Source organism: Callorhinus ursinus, unplaced genomic scaffold (assembly GCF_003265705.2).
Source record: "Callorhinus ursinus isolate GAN/ISIS: 27379988/994484 unplaced genomic scaffold, GSC_fseal_2.0 scaffold68, whole genome shotgun sequence".
NCBI lineage: Eukaryota > Metazoa > Chordata > Mammalia > Carnivora > Otariidae > Callorhinus > Callorhinus ursinus.
Genome location: NW_027397130.1, coordinates 5568190 through 5582135, shown reverse-complemented (window position 1 = coordinate 5582135; position 13946 = coordinate 5568190). Strand labels below are relative to the sequence as shown.

The following is a 13946-nucleotide window of genomic DNA, read 5'->3' as shown; positions in this document are numbered from 1 at the left end:
ACATCACATAAAATGTACTGTTTCGGGGCGTCTGGCTGGCTGTCGGCAGAGCATGCGACTCTTGCTCTCAGGGTCATGAGTTCAAGCCCCACATTGGGGGTAAGGTTTGCTTAAAAGAAATGTACTGTTCTGGGCGCCTGGGTGGCTCAGTCGGTTAAGCGACTGCCTTCGGCTCAGGTCATGGTCCCGGAGTCCCGGGATCGAGTCCCACATCGGGCTCCCCCTTCTCCGTGGGGAGTCTGCTTCTCCCTCTGCCTCTGCCTGCCACTCCCCCTGCTTGTGCTCACTCTGTCTCTCTATGTCAAATAAATAAATAAAATATTAAAAAAAAAAAAAGAAATGTACTGTTCTAATCTTTATGTATTCATTTGAGAGACGGAGAGTGTAGGGAGGCTTACTGACTCAGGGCTCCATCCCAGGACTCTGGGATCATGACCTGAGCCCAGGGCAGATGTTTAACTGCCTGAACCACCTAGACGCCCCTGTTTTAATCTTTTCAAGGGCACAGTTTGGTGGCATTAAGTACATTGTCGTGTGGCCCTCATTGCCATCCATCTCCAGATCTTTGTCATCGTCCCAAACCGAAACTCCGTCCCCACCAAACGCTAACTCCCCACCCGCTTCTTCCCCCAGCTGCTGGTAGGGACCATCCTACTTTCTGTCTCTGAATTTGCCTAGTGTAGGAACCTCATATAAATAGAATCACACGAGATTTGTCCTTTTGCATTTGGCTTATTTCACTTAGTGTAATGTCTTCGAGGTCCATCCGTGTGGTAGCAGGTGTCAGGGTTTCTTTCCTTTCTGAGGCTGAATAATATTCCATTATATGTAAATACCACATTTTATTTATCTGCTCATCCATCGATGGACATTTGAGTTGCTTCTGCCATCCGGCTACTGTGAATAACTATGAGGAACATGGGTATGGAAGTATCTGGTCGAGTTTCTCTGTTCAGTGCCTTTGGGTATCTCCCGAAGGTGGAGTTGTGGCCCTTGTGTGACAGTTATCATGTAGCCCTTTGTGAGGTCCCATGAGGGCAGGGCATCCCTGTTTAGGTCACTCATGCCTGTATCCCTAGCACTAAGCACAGTGCCCCACACTGCATAAATATTGTTAAATGAGTGCGTGAAAGTTTCCAATCTTAGTGAGTGGGACATAACGTAGTGTCCTGGCAAACGAAGGTCTGGGCTCATCTTAGTTCCTGAAGAACAGATCTGGGGATCCCCCAAGGATGGACAAATCTTCCAAGAGTATTGATTTTACTCAATTATTCTGAGGAATAATAATAACAACAACAACACTTACTGAAAGCTCACTCTGGGGGCGCCTGGGTGGCTAAGGCTGTGAAGCATTTGCCTTCGGTTCAGGTCATGATCCTGGGGTCCTGGGATCGAGCCACGCATCGGGCTCCCTGATCACTGGGGAGCTTGCTTCTCCCTCTTCCTCTGCTGCTGCCTCTGCTTGTGCTCTCTCTGTGTCTGGCTCTCTCTCTGTCAAATAAATAAATAAAATCTTGAAAAAAAAAGAAAGAAAGAAAGAAAGAAAGCTCAATCTGTGCCAGGACTTGTGCCAACCACGTCGCCTACATTATCTCTTTCAATCTTCAAAATAATGCTATGCGGTTCCACTCTTATCCTGTTTCACCAGTGAGGAAACCCAGGCGTGGAAGGGCTCACAACCTGCCCAAAGCCTATGGTCAGGAAATGGCGGAAGGGGAATTTTTAGCCAAAACTTTCTGATTGCAAAACTCACACCCGAAAATTCTCCACTGCTGGGGCAGAAAAGTGTTGCTTTTTACATTAAAGCAAAATGGGAGCTCTTAATGGAGTAAAATTCAAAGTTTGAATGTCTTTTAAAGATAAAGTACACAGGATACCAAAGCCTATTTCCTGCCTGCCTCAGTGCTCTGTGCCATGGATCTCTGAGGGCCCTGGGGAAGGAGGTTGAGGGTTCCACCCTGGGTAAAACCCATGAGGACCTCCTAAGGGGCTCCTGCAGTTCCTACGCATCTTCTGGAAGATGTGACTGTGGAACAAGGGAGTGATCTACGTTGCACGCTTTGTATGGTAGCACCAATGGGAATTCGTGTGTCTCCTGTGGGGCTGAATGGGACGCAGACCCGGCAGCTAGATGCCACTTTCCCCCCTGCAGAACCCCTAGCACCAGCCCAGCGGGGCCATCTGCAGACCTCAGCCCCGCCCAGTCCAGCCCCTCCTGGCTTGGCCACAGTCTGGGTCCAGCCTCACCCTGAGCCTGGGAGGAGGGGAGTGTGAAGGAAGGCCCCTCTGTGAGTATGTTCCTTGGGAGGGGCCAGGGGAGGGGAGGAGAAGGGAGGGGAGAGGATGCTCAGCCACTTTCTTCTTGGAGTGTGTGGGGGGGGCAAATGCAAACACATGAGGATACAGGACGGTGGCTGCTAAGACAGAACAGTGATTAAGGCCACTACTCAGTCCGTTGTTTGGAACTCTGGAGCTCATTTTCCCACAGAAACAAAGCCCAAGTGGAGGTTGGCTCCCCGCCTGGCCCACAGGAACCAGATTCAGCTAATCCCAACACAGCCCCAGAACACCCTTCACACTCTCTGCTCTCCACCATTGTGTGTGACCAGCAGGGGCTCTGGTGGGGGGGGCGCTCTGGTAGGTTGGAGACCACAGGCTCTGCCAAGGGCTCTGGTGGCTGTGGGAACTGGGGTGCGGTGGAGGGCACTTCTTACACCATCGACACTGCTGGGAAGCAGGGTGTGTGTGTGTGTTTAGATTTCTAAGCACAGGATGTACCTAAGCCATGGAACGTGGAGCTGGTGTCCCGGACTGGGTGGCCTTGGGCAGCTCCTGCGTGGCCTTGTGCCTCAGTTTCTTCATCTGGAAATGATAGCAGTAGAAGGTTTGGACTAGATGGGTGGTTTTCTAATATTTTTTTCTTTTATTATTTTTTTAATTTATTTGACAGAGAGAGAGTGAGAGATAGAGAGCACAAGAGGGAAGAGGGTCAGAGGGAGAAGCAGACTCCCTGCTGAGCAGGGAGCCCGATGTGGGACTCGATCCGGGGACTCCAGGATCATGACCTGAGCCGAAGGCAGTCGCTTAACCAACTGAGCCACCCAGGCGCCCATATTTTTTTCTTTTAAACACTTTCTCTTTCTGCAAGCAGTCTGGATGAAGCCTGTACCATCTGTTCTGATTAAAGTGTCAGCAGGGGCAGTGAAGGGCTGGCCCCCCCAGCTTGCTCCTTCTGCTCTGCCAGCCTGCCCTGCCTCAGTGTACCTCCTTGGAGCTTGGGATCTTCTTGGAGCGTCTCTCACACACGCCGTCCCTCCCGCTCTAGCATTACCCCAGAGTCACAGAGGAAGTGCAGGGCTGCCGAGAACACTCCAGACCAGGAATAACGCTGAAAGCTGGAGTCCGGCCCAGACAGCCCCCTGCTAGCTGTGCAGCCCAGATGAGCCCTGCTCTGAGCTATAAAGCAGTAGACGCTGGGATTTGGTGTTACAATGCACAAGGTTCCATGAGCTCTGGAAGCTGGGCATCACTCTGCGAGTAGCCGGGATTGCTGTGGCTGCAGGCTTGGCTAGGCGGGTCTGAATTCCAACCAGGGGCCCCCTCTGTCTAGCTTACGTTCCCGTGACATGCCAGGGCCCTGCAAAGTCAGGGACCCGAGGGTTCTTTGCAAAGGGAGCGTGTGGGGTAGGAAGTGCCTAGCTGGGGGAGGGTGGGCTGAGACGGGAGCGGAGGATGCAGCGGTGGGAGGGGCTCTGTGAAAGGTAGGAGGCTTCTGCAGGTGAGGGGATTCTAGCAAGCCCCCATCTGCCCACGTGTGTGATGTGTGTGATGGTGACAGGAGCAGCCGTCCCCATTCTGGTGAGCTGGGGGCCCTGGCTGCCAAGGAAACCCTTTGGAAAACATAAAGCTCCAGGAGCAAGGAGGCCCCACCCGGAAAAACAACATCCTGGCTGCTGGGGCAAAGGCAGAGCTCTGAGGAGGGGCTATTTTTAGCAGCCAAGGCAGGGCCAGACTCGTATGGCCTTGCTGTCTGGCTGCATAACTCACCCATGATCCCGTCTGACCTTGGGCTAGCGCCTGAGAGGCCTCTGTCTGTCCCTGTCCTCCAGGCCTGGACCCTCTCTAGGGGGCACTTGGGCCACAGAGAACTCATGCACCAGGACTGGCCTGGAAACACACTTGCTGTGTAGCCTCCGGGAGCAAGCTGAATGCGGGTGGGCACCCCGCGCCAGGCTGCGGGCCCTGGGGCAGCAGGGGAAGCCGGGCCTTCCTGGGAGAGAAGCTAAGGCTCTGCTGGGGTGCAGGGCCCGGGTCTCCCCAGCGCAGAGCCCCATTCCAGCTGCAAGGCTGGGTGTGGAGACAGTGAGGCGGGCTCCAGAGGAGGACACAGACCCCTTTCTTGGTGATATTCTCGCCTCCAGCCACACCCTGGAGCCTTCTCGGCCACAACCCTCTCCGACTGAGAAGGTGTGTATGTGAAACAAGCTTGAGCTCTCAAACTTTCTTGCCCACACCCAGGAGTGGTGTCCTGCTCTGGACGGGTTTGTGGTCTGCATTTAGCCCTGGGCACAAACACCAGAAGGCAGGTTCAAAATCAGGCTGTGGCATCAAGGATGAAAATAGCTCACAGGAACAGGCAATGAGGCAAACGCTCAAGCAGCCAGAATGCCTGGGGGGGCTGGCCCCCTTGGGAGAAGCCACGTCCAGCTGCCCTGGCCCAGAACCAGGGAGTAAGGCTGCCCCAAAGGGCAGGTGCCTGGTTTCAGCCCCCTCTCCCTGGGCCAGGGCTCCCGCCCCAAGGAATCCTGGGACCTCCTGCCTTTCAAGGCCAGCTCTCCAAAGGTGAGAATTCTTGGTGGGTGGACAGAAGAATAGCAAAAGGAGTCAGTCATTCGGGAACCTGGGTGGCTCAGTCGTTAAGCGTCTGCCTTCGGCTCTGGTCATGATCCCAGGGTCCTGGGATCGAGCCCCGCATCGGGCTCCCTGCTCGGTGAGAAGCCTGCTTCTCCCTCTCCCACTCCCCCTGCTTGTGTTCCCTCTTTCACTGTCTCTCTCTCTCTCTCTCTCTCTCTCTGTCAAATAAATAAATAAAATTAAAAAAAAAAAGAAAAGAAAAAGGAGTCATTCATTCAACAAATATTTATTCAGCACCTACTACGTGCCAGGCACTGTCCCAGGAACCTGGAAAAAGAGGGGTTGGGGTAGCCTGGATCTGCCCCAGCTCTGGCTTTCTCTCCCAGAAACAAGGCCTGCAGGGGGACAGGGTCTGAGGGGCACTTGAAGGGGTCTGGGAGCCTCCTCCTCGAGAGGCGGAAGGCCAAGTATATGGAAGGTGGAGGCCTCCAGGAATGAGAAGACTGGGGAGGTGGGGGACTCCAGGGCGCCTTCCGTGGGGCAAGATGGGGGCGCAGAGAAGCAAGCTTCCCAGGAGCTGAGATGCCCTCCAGCATCACCTCCTCTTCAGCACGGATATGCAGGACTTCTTGAGGGGCCCGATCTGCAGATGGGCGTCCACACTCTCCAGGAAGAAGGCAGGCTTGAGCCTGCGAGTGAAGAGTCCTGCAAAATGGCTGTCCAGGCGGCTCTGGAAGGGTTCGATGGAAGAGGCCAGGGTGCTGCTTCGGCGGGCCCGGGAGGCCTTCAACCTCCGAAGAAGGCTCGTCTTGCCGTCCCGCACGGCATAGAAGGCCAGGGCTCGGTTGGCATACTCTAGGCAGATCCCGACGGTGGGCGAGAAGGGGTGGGGCAGGGGCGCCTCGAGCCCGTGGAACCAGACGGAGAAGCTCCGTCCGTTCCACTGCAGGCAGCAGGAGTGGGCGTTGCGGCCCAGCCGGCCCCGGTCATAGGGCTCTTGTGGGGAGAAGTCTTCGGCCATGACCCCCACGCTGACCCAGCCCTCGATGATTTCCACCTCCCAGTAGTAGGTGCCCCGGTCCAGGGCGCCCTCGCCCAGCACCTGCTCGCAGTGGGTGAAGCGGGTGGGTGACTCGGGGTAGTTGATGGGACACAGCACCCTCTTTACACCTTTGGTCCCAAACAGCTGCAAGTACTTGTCTGCCGTGTCGCTGTCCAGGTCCACGATGTAGGCAACTGCTCCCGCGGATGGGAGAGAGACAGGGGGCTCAGGGCCAGGCGCAGGTGGGACAGCCCCTCCCCGAGGGGCCCACCGCCCCAAATGCAGCTTCTCCCCTCCTTAGTGACCAGCACAACTCAGCCCCACAGGAGAGCACCCCGTGAGGTGACCCAGTACATCCTAAGGATGACAGGGGGTGGGAATCTAAGCCTTTGTGTGCTAGAGTTCAGCCCAGCAGCCTTGGGAGGGCCCAGAGGGGAGAGCCCAGGTGGCCACTTACACTTGAGGAAGTAATCCCTGGGAGCCTCACTCTCGAGGTTGTTGGTGCTATCGGGGTCTTGGGACTCAGCATCAGCTGCAGAAGAGACAGCGGGGAGGGGTGCTCTCCAGCAGCCCGTGGCTGGGCAGTGGTGCAAGGTGCTCCTCCTCTGAACCTGTGACTGAAATCCCTCTCCTCCTCCCTCCCAGCCTGTACCTGGAGACAGGCACACACCCCTATATGGCACCCTGTCTTCAACACGCAAGCCTGGTCCTTGGGTTCTGCCCCTGATCCACCTCCTCCCTGCTCAGCCCCTCTGAAGCTAGAGGGCAGGGCAGGGCAGGCCCCCTCGACACCCTGGGCTGTGGCCGAAGAGGCTGGATGGGTCATTACTGAGTGGTGTGGCTCCCATCACTGGTAGGAGTTGGGTCCCACCCTGCGCCAAGCCCGCAGTTTCCATCTTCCGCTCCTGAATGGGTACCAGGCCTGGGGGCCCGTGTGGGGAGACTGGGGAAGGGTGAGTCACTTGGGGGGGCACCCACCTTCCGTGCCCAACTTCTGCAGGTCCTCCTCCTCCTCGCTGCCTGGCCCCCGCAGCCGCTCCCACTGGCTGGCACAGGCCTCGGTCAGTGCCTCTCTCACGGCCCGCACAGCTTGGGAGGACTTGGTGAAGCTGAGCTCCCTCGGGGGACCGGGCCCAGGGCTGCACCCCTCCTCCAGGGCCAGCCTCAGTGCCAGCAACCCCTGTGCCAGATAAAGGACTTTTAAGGCCTTGCTGGCTCCAGATCCTCGGGCTGGGGGAGATAGCGCTGCCGGGAGGATGGCACAGCCCCGGGGGCCAGGCACCCGCTGCCCTCTCTCCACTCCTCGACTGTTCCCCCCTCTGCGCCCTCTCTGGCCCTAAGAGCGGCGCTTACCTGCAGGAAGCTGACGGAGTCGGCCTCAGGGACCTGACCTAGGTTGTGGCGGGCCCGGCTTAGCCTACTGCGCTGTTCCTCCTGCCGCCGCAGGTCACCCTGGGAGCGGCCCAGCATGGTGGCCTCCCCCTCCTCGATGAAGCCCAGCACCTCTGTCTGGAACCCCCGCAGGATGGCTGCAGCCTCGGCGAAGAGCTGGCTCACCCTCTCCCGCTCTGCCAAGGCTGCGCTCTGCACGGGACGACGCAGGGACAAGGGTGAGGGCCGGAACAGCATTAGGCTGGCCCCACTCTTTCGAGACCCCACCTTCCCACCCTGCCCTCTTGCAGGGACAGAGGGACCAGACCGAGGAGTCCTGGACCCATGCCAGGTCAGGGGAGCCGCTCATGCTGGGCGGCGGGGCAGGAGGTGCCCGGAGCACAGGCTTCTTTGGAGTGGACCAGAGCATGCTCCAAGCTCCCACTGCCAGGAGCCTGCTGCCAGACGGCACGGGGACGGGGTTAGCATGGGGTCCGACCTTGATGAGGGCCACTGTGCGCCGGGACTGTGCAATGCCAGCGCCCAGCTCGTCCATGCGGTCCTCCACGGCACTCAGGACTTTGGACTGCTCCGCCTGTGGGTGACACCGTTAATTAGCATGGGGCCCGGCAGAGGCCACCATCCTACACTGCGCTACCGGGCCTCAGCCAGGGGGAGAAGAGGGATGACCCGGGGGTGGCATCTGTGCGTAGGTGGGACTGGGAGTGGCCGTGATGTCCCATAATATGCCGGGGGGTGCCTCAAGCCCAGGCGGGTGCCATTCCCAAATGCCTGGGGCAGGGGGCGGGGGAAAGCTGACTGGCTTGTGGGTTGTCGGCCTCCCCTCTCTGACCAGTGGGCAAGTACAGGCGCATCGATGCTCCTCAATGCCGCTCACACTCACTGGAGAGCTTCCTTCAGTGAGGTAGAGGCAGAGAGAGTGGGGTAGGTGCTGCTCAGAGGGCATTCAGCTGTCTCGGGGATCCCTGTCCCCAAAGAGTCTGTGTCCCCAGTCCAGGCCTGAAAAATGCGGATTCCGGGCAAGTCCCCTGGGTCTTGTGAGTCACTGCTCCAGGCAGGAGAGACGGAAAATCCCAAGGCCAGAGGCGCCAAGACCGGGCTGGAGGCCAGAGGAAACTGGGGGCGGAGGTAGCTGACGGACTGCGAGCACATGCTCCCACCACAGGCCCCCGGAACAGCTGGACAAGAGCGGTCTGTATGCTCGGTCCACCCTCTGCCACACTCCTGTCGCCTGCCACACCCATCTCAACCCGATGCCTCAGCCCAGGCCCCATCTGAGCTGGAACCGGCAAGAACCCGGCCCGGCCCAACAGCCGCGCTGTCAGGATCAGCCGGTCCGGGAGCCCGCGGGTCTGACTCTGCTCCCCCTTGCCTTAGACCCCCATCGACCGGGACCCCGGCTTCAGGCCTCCTGCCTGCCCTTCCAGTCCTTTCCGCGTTCTCTCTGGGCCCCTCCAACCCGCATTCCCATCTCGAGCAGAACGTCCCACAGCGAGGGGATGGATGACATTGTCAGTATTGGAAAGGACAGCAAAGAGCCTCAGGTTAGAGGACATTAGGACCCTACCAGGAAGAGGGGTGGGGGCGGGGATCCCTGGCCCTCGGAGGGCCCGCGCGGCCCTCACCCGCCCCGGCTCGCCCCCGGTGCCCGCGCCCACCTCCTGGAGCGCGCGCTCCTGATCCAGCGGCACGAGCTCGTGGCCCCGGTGCTCCTGGGCGGCGCAGGCCTCGCACAGGCACACGCGCTCGGCACGGCAGTAGTGCTCGAGCGGCCGCAGGTGGCGCGGGCACAGGCTCTCCTCCAGCCGGCGCAGCGGCGGCACTAGGCGGTGTCCGCGCAGCGCGGGGCTGCGCTCATGCGGGCCCAAGTGCGCGGGGCAGAAGGAGGCGAGGCAGGAGAGGCAGGAGAGCGCGGCGGGCAGGGCGGCGCCCTCGGGGCACGCGTCGCAGCGCACTGGCTCTTCGCCGCCCGGCCAGGGCTCGGGCGCGCAGGGAGCCGAAGGCTCGGGGGCGCTGGGCTGCGCGCTGGGCGGTGCGCTGGGCGGCTTGTGCTCCGGGGCCGGGGCTGGGGCCGGGCCCGGGCCGGGCCCGGGCGCGGAGCCCGAGCCCTGGCGGAGCTGCAGCAGCTCGGACAGCGTGTGGTTCTTGCGGAGCTGCAGGCCGTCGGGGAAGGGCTCCTGGCACAGCGGGCAGCGGGCCGCGCCTCCGGGCCCTCCGGTGCCACCCGCGCCGCGGTGCGGCCACAGCGCGCTCAGGCAGGCCAGGCAGAAGTTGTGGCCGCAGGGCAGCGTCACCGGCTCCCGGAGCGGCTCCAGGCAGATGGGGCAGCTGAAGGGCCCGCTGCCGTCCATAGCTCCGCGGCCGCGCGGGCACCGCCTGTTCTGCTCCCGCCCTGGGAGGGACCCGGCCCGCTTGCGCTGCGGCGCCGCCCCCTGGGACCGAGGCCAAGGGTCCAGCCCCCTTCCGTCCCCGGCTCGGACTGCCCCCACCCGCCCCCAGCGCCGCGGACCCGCCTGCGGGTCCCGGTATACCCGGCGCCGGCCCAGGCTGCGCGGCCGACCCGAGGGGCTCCTGGACGACCGTCCCTCCTGGTCCAAGGGGAGGGCAGAGGGCAGAGAGTATGAGGGGGTACACTGGAAGGAAGCTGGGAAGGAGTTCACCCCTCCACTCCCCTCAACTGCCCCCATAGCCAGGCCACGGACTCCAGAGGGGCCGGGCGTTCCCACCCGTTCCCACCCGGCCACGCCAGCCCCTCCGCGCTCCAGACCTCTCCGAGGCACTTGTTAGCAAAGTTTCCGTGCTGCCTGCAGAGAAAATTAACTGCGGAAGTGCGCGTGTTTTTGCCCCTTAGAGACTCTATTTACCCCTTGTGGGGAACTTGGGCTCTTCTAACCCTGAAATGGGAAGTTGATGTCACCCTCCAAGTACCTTGTCTGAGGGAATTCAGTTCCCCTCCACGGACTCCCACCCCCATGCCCAGGCACTTGCGGTGTACCTGGGGCTAGGGGTGTGGGTTCCCCAAATGGAGGCATTTAAGGCTCATCCAGACATGCACTTAATAATATTGTTTAAAAACAATAAAATGGCGGGGCGCCTGGGTGGCTCAGATGGTAAATCGTCTGCCTTCGGCTCAGGTCATGATCCCAGGGTTTTGGGATCGAGCCCCCGAATAGGGGTCCCTCCCCACCCCCTCCCGCTAGGTGGGAGTCGGCTTCTCCCTCTTCCTCTATCCCTCCCCTCTGCTCGTGCTTGTGCGCAGTCGCTGGCTCTCTCTCTCTCTCTCTCTCTCTCTCTCTCTCTCGTGTTCTCTCTCAAATAAATAAAATCTTTTTAAAAAATAAATAAAATGGCAACAAAATAAAGTAGCATTGACTTATAACCCAAAGTATAAAATAAACATCCATGAGTGCATACTGATATAAATAAATGACTGGGGGGCGCCTGGGTGGCTCAGTTGGTTAAGCGACTGCCTTCGGCTCAGGTCATGATCTTGGAATCCCGGGATCGAGTCCCGCATCGGGCTCCTTGCTCAGCAGGGAATCTGCTTCTCCCTCTGACCCTCCCCCCTCTCATGTGCTCTCTATCTCATTCTCTCTCAAATAAATAAAACTTTAAAAAAAAATAAATGACTGGGAAAATAAATGAAGAAGGATAGGCATATTTCCCATTGAGAAGAATGCAGAATAGTGGTTGTAGATACTCCGAGATGGAGCCTGGTTTTCCACTCCTTTAATGCGGGCTGTGCATAGTGACTTTCTTCCAAAGGGAGCAAAAAAGTCACTTTACGGTGGTGAAGCCTGGCAAGTTTGACCCCAGCTGGGTGATCAAGGTCATGTTGACAGTAAGTACCTGGGATGATATGGTCTTCCTCCCCCAAATCCATAAACCAGTCTAATCATGATCAAAACACCACACAGGGGTGCCTGGGTGGCTCAGTCGTTTGTTCCTCTGCCTTGGGCTTGGGTCATGATCCCTGGTATAGAGCCCCCATCAGGCTCCCTGCTCAGCTCAGTCGGCTTCTCCCTGGGCCTGCTGCTCTCCCTACTTGGATCTCTCTCTGACAAATAAATAAAAAAATCCTAACAAAAATAAAAATAAAACATCACACAAACCTCAGTGGACCGACAGTCTACAGAATACCTGACTAATACTTCTCAAAACCTTCAAGATTATCAAAAAAAGGGACCAAAAAAAAAAAAGTGGAGGGGGAGCGGTCAGTCTGAGAAACTGCCCCAGCCATGAGGAGCCTCAGGAGATGTGATGAGTAAATGTTATGTGTATTCTGGGTGTACTCCTGAGAGAGAAAACGGTTGTTACGGGAAAACTAGGGAGATTTGAATAAATTACGGACTATAGTTAATAAAATGTATCAATATTGGCTCTTAATAGTTTTTTTTAATAATTTTTAAGAAGATTTTATTTATTTATTTGACAGAGAGAGACACAGCGAGAGCAGGAACACAAGCAGGGGGAGTGGGAGAGGGAGAAGCAGGCTTCCCGCTGAGCAGGGAGCCCGATGTGGGGCTCGATCCCAGGACCCTGGGATCATGACCTGAGCCAAGGCAGATGCTTAACGACTGAGCCACCCAGGCGCCTCATATTGGCTCTTAATTGTGACAAATGCACCATAATCATGTAAGCTGTTAACAAAAGGGGGAATTAGGAGTGAGGTATCTGGGAACTCTGAGTTATCTTTGCAACTTTTTTGTAGGTTACAACTATTCTAAAATTAAAAGTTCATTAAAAAATATAGAATAATTGAGACAATTCTTCCTTACCCTCCAAGCCTCCTGCTGACGAGAGTATAAAGAGGAAGGAATAAAAGTGTCAGGAGGGTTCCATCCACAAGTGGGGCTTAACCTTTCTCATCACCAGGGCCCCTCTCGATGCCAGGTGCAGCCCTTTCCAAAGTAATGCTTTTAATTGTACAAAACAAAATGCATAGGATTTCATGGAAACCGATTACATTGAAATACAGGTACAAAATAATTAAAAAAATAAATTTGTGATATCTGTGTTTCTTTAACACAATAAATAACAATATCTGATGGAGGCCTAGTAATGTATTTTTGAAATAGTGATGATCGTAAGTGATATTTCAGGTTCCGTGTCACCACATAATGTGCTATGGAACTATCTGTGATTTCTACTGGTGACAAGTCATAGAATTGCTAACTCCACTGTGGTGTGTTCTCTCCATTTGTAATAGAAAGAAATGCAAAATTTCACTTTACAGAAGAGTGAAACTACAGAGGATTTTCTCACCAAGACCCCCAGCTTAAGAATGTCTAATTTAGGAAGATGCTATGCAGAGCCTCCCTGCGTCTTTCCTGGAAGGAGAGAAGAAAACGAAGATCTATGAAATATTAAATGAGGGGTGCAATCCGGGAGGGACTCACGGGAAGGGGGGGCAGATCGTAAAGGGCCTTGTGGAGGAAGTAGCATCTGAGCTGGGCTTTCGTGGGTTGCTAGGACGCAGGCGCACAGAAACTAGGGCGGGGAGAAGCTCTTCCAGCAGAGGAGTAGCATAGGGAACCAGGCTGGGTGTGCCCAGTTTGGCAGGAAGGCGAGTAATGAGTTCCATACGTTGGTTTCCACTGGATCACTACTTGATCATGACTATCTCTTGTTTGCCAAGACCCAGGAACAGTTTGGAGGCTCGGGCATCAGCACCACCCTGCTGCAAGGCCTGGCAGCCAGGCTGCCCGGGCTGGCTGAGACCACAGACCCGCCTGGTTCTGCAGGGGTGAGGGGTGCCACTTGGGTTGGGGCATGTTCATGGATAAGCGCCAGCCGGCCTTCTGCTTCCCAGCCCAGAGCCTGCTCAGGAAGATCGGCTTCCCTAGGAAAGCATAGAGATGTGATTTGTCAAGATGGTGGTGTTTTAATACTTCAATTCCATTATCGTAGCTTTAAGGCTGCCCAACAGAGTAATTCTTTTTTGAAATGAATTGGCTCTTAAGGGGAAAAGGTAACTGGCACTTTTGAGGTCTGTAGGAGCATGTTCATGCCTGCATCTCACTCTGCCCTTGCAAGAACTATGTCATGAAGGATGAGAAATGGAATTCCAACAGGTTACGTATCTTGCCAGAGGTCATACAACTCCTCCAGTGGAGGAGGCAGAATTTAAACCCAGAAAGTGCAACCTGAAAATAATCTTAAACCTCATATATGAACCTGTCTACAGGGCTGCAGTACTGCTTGAAAGGAAAAGAAAATGGTCAAACTGAAGCAAAACCAAGCAAAAACCATCCAGCAAATGGGAGTAATGAGCAAGCCATTCCTAGCCTCGCTTGCATCTATGAAATTGAAATAGGACCAAGCCATGTCCCACGGTAGCACTGAATGGTTTTGATGTACATTTTTAAAAGTTTATTTATTTATTTTTTAGTGATCTCTACACCCAACGTGGGGATCGAACTCATGACCCCAAGATTAAGAGTCACACGCTCTTCCTGAGCATGCTGAGCCAGCCGGGCACCCCGTTTTGATGTACTTTACAATTTTTGATTTGTATTCATTTCAAAATGATAGAATTTAAAAAGTAATTTAATTTTTTAAATTTAAATTCAGTTAATTAACATATAGTGAGTGTATTACCAGTTTCAGAGGTAGAGTTCAGTGATTCATCAGTTGTATATAACACCCAGTGTTCATT

At 56.1% G+C, this 13946-nt stretch overlaps 1 protein-coding gene across 1 annotated transcript; it reads right to left on the bottom strand.

Moving 5' to 3' along the window:
• Positions 1 to 5132: 5132 nt before the first annotated feature.
• TRIM47 (tripartite motif containing 47) lies at positions 5133 to 9755 on the bottom strand. Its single transcript, XM_025860017.2, has 6 exons — positions 8947 to 9755; positions 7767 to 7862; positions 7250 to 7480; positions 6875 to 7076; positions 6354 to 6428; positions 5133 to 6090 (listed from the first exon to the last, which is right to left on the bottom strand). Exons 1-6 carry the CDS (start codon positions 9637 to 9639, stop codon positions 5450 to 5452), a joined length of 1938 nt encoding a protein of 645 aa, XP_025715802.2. The 5' UTR covers positions 9640 to 9755; the 3' UTR covers positions 5133 to 5449.
• Positions 9756 to 13946: the final 4191 nt, after the last annotated feature.

What these genes read in the sequence shown, in the direction of transcription:
- TRIM47 (XM_025860017.2), bottom strand. Translation starts at nt 9,639, where the DNA reads ATGGACGGCAGCGGGCCCTTCAGCTGCCCCATCTGCCTGGAGCCGCTC. An exon ending in ACTCCGTCAGCTTCCTGCAG is followed by an intron (nt 7,077 to 7,249) that starts GTAAGCGCCGCT and finishes TATCTGGCACAG; the next exon opens with GGGTTGCTGGCACTGAGGCT. An exon ending in CAGGGATTACTTCCTCAAGT is followed by an intron (nt 6,091 to 6,353) that starts GTAAGTGGCCAC and finishes CCGCGGGAGCAG; the next exon opens with TTGCCTACATCGTGGACCTG.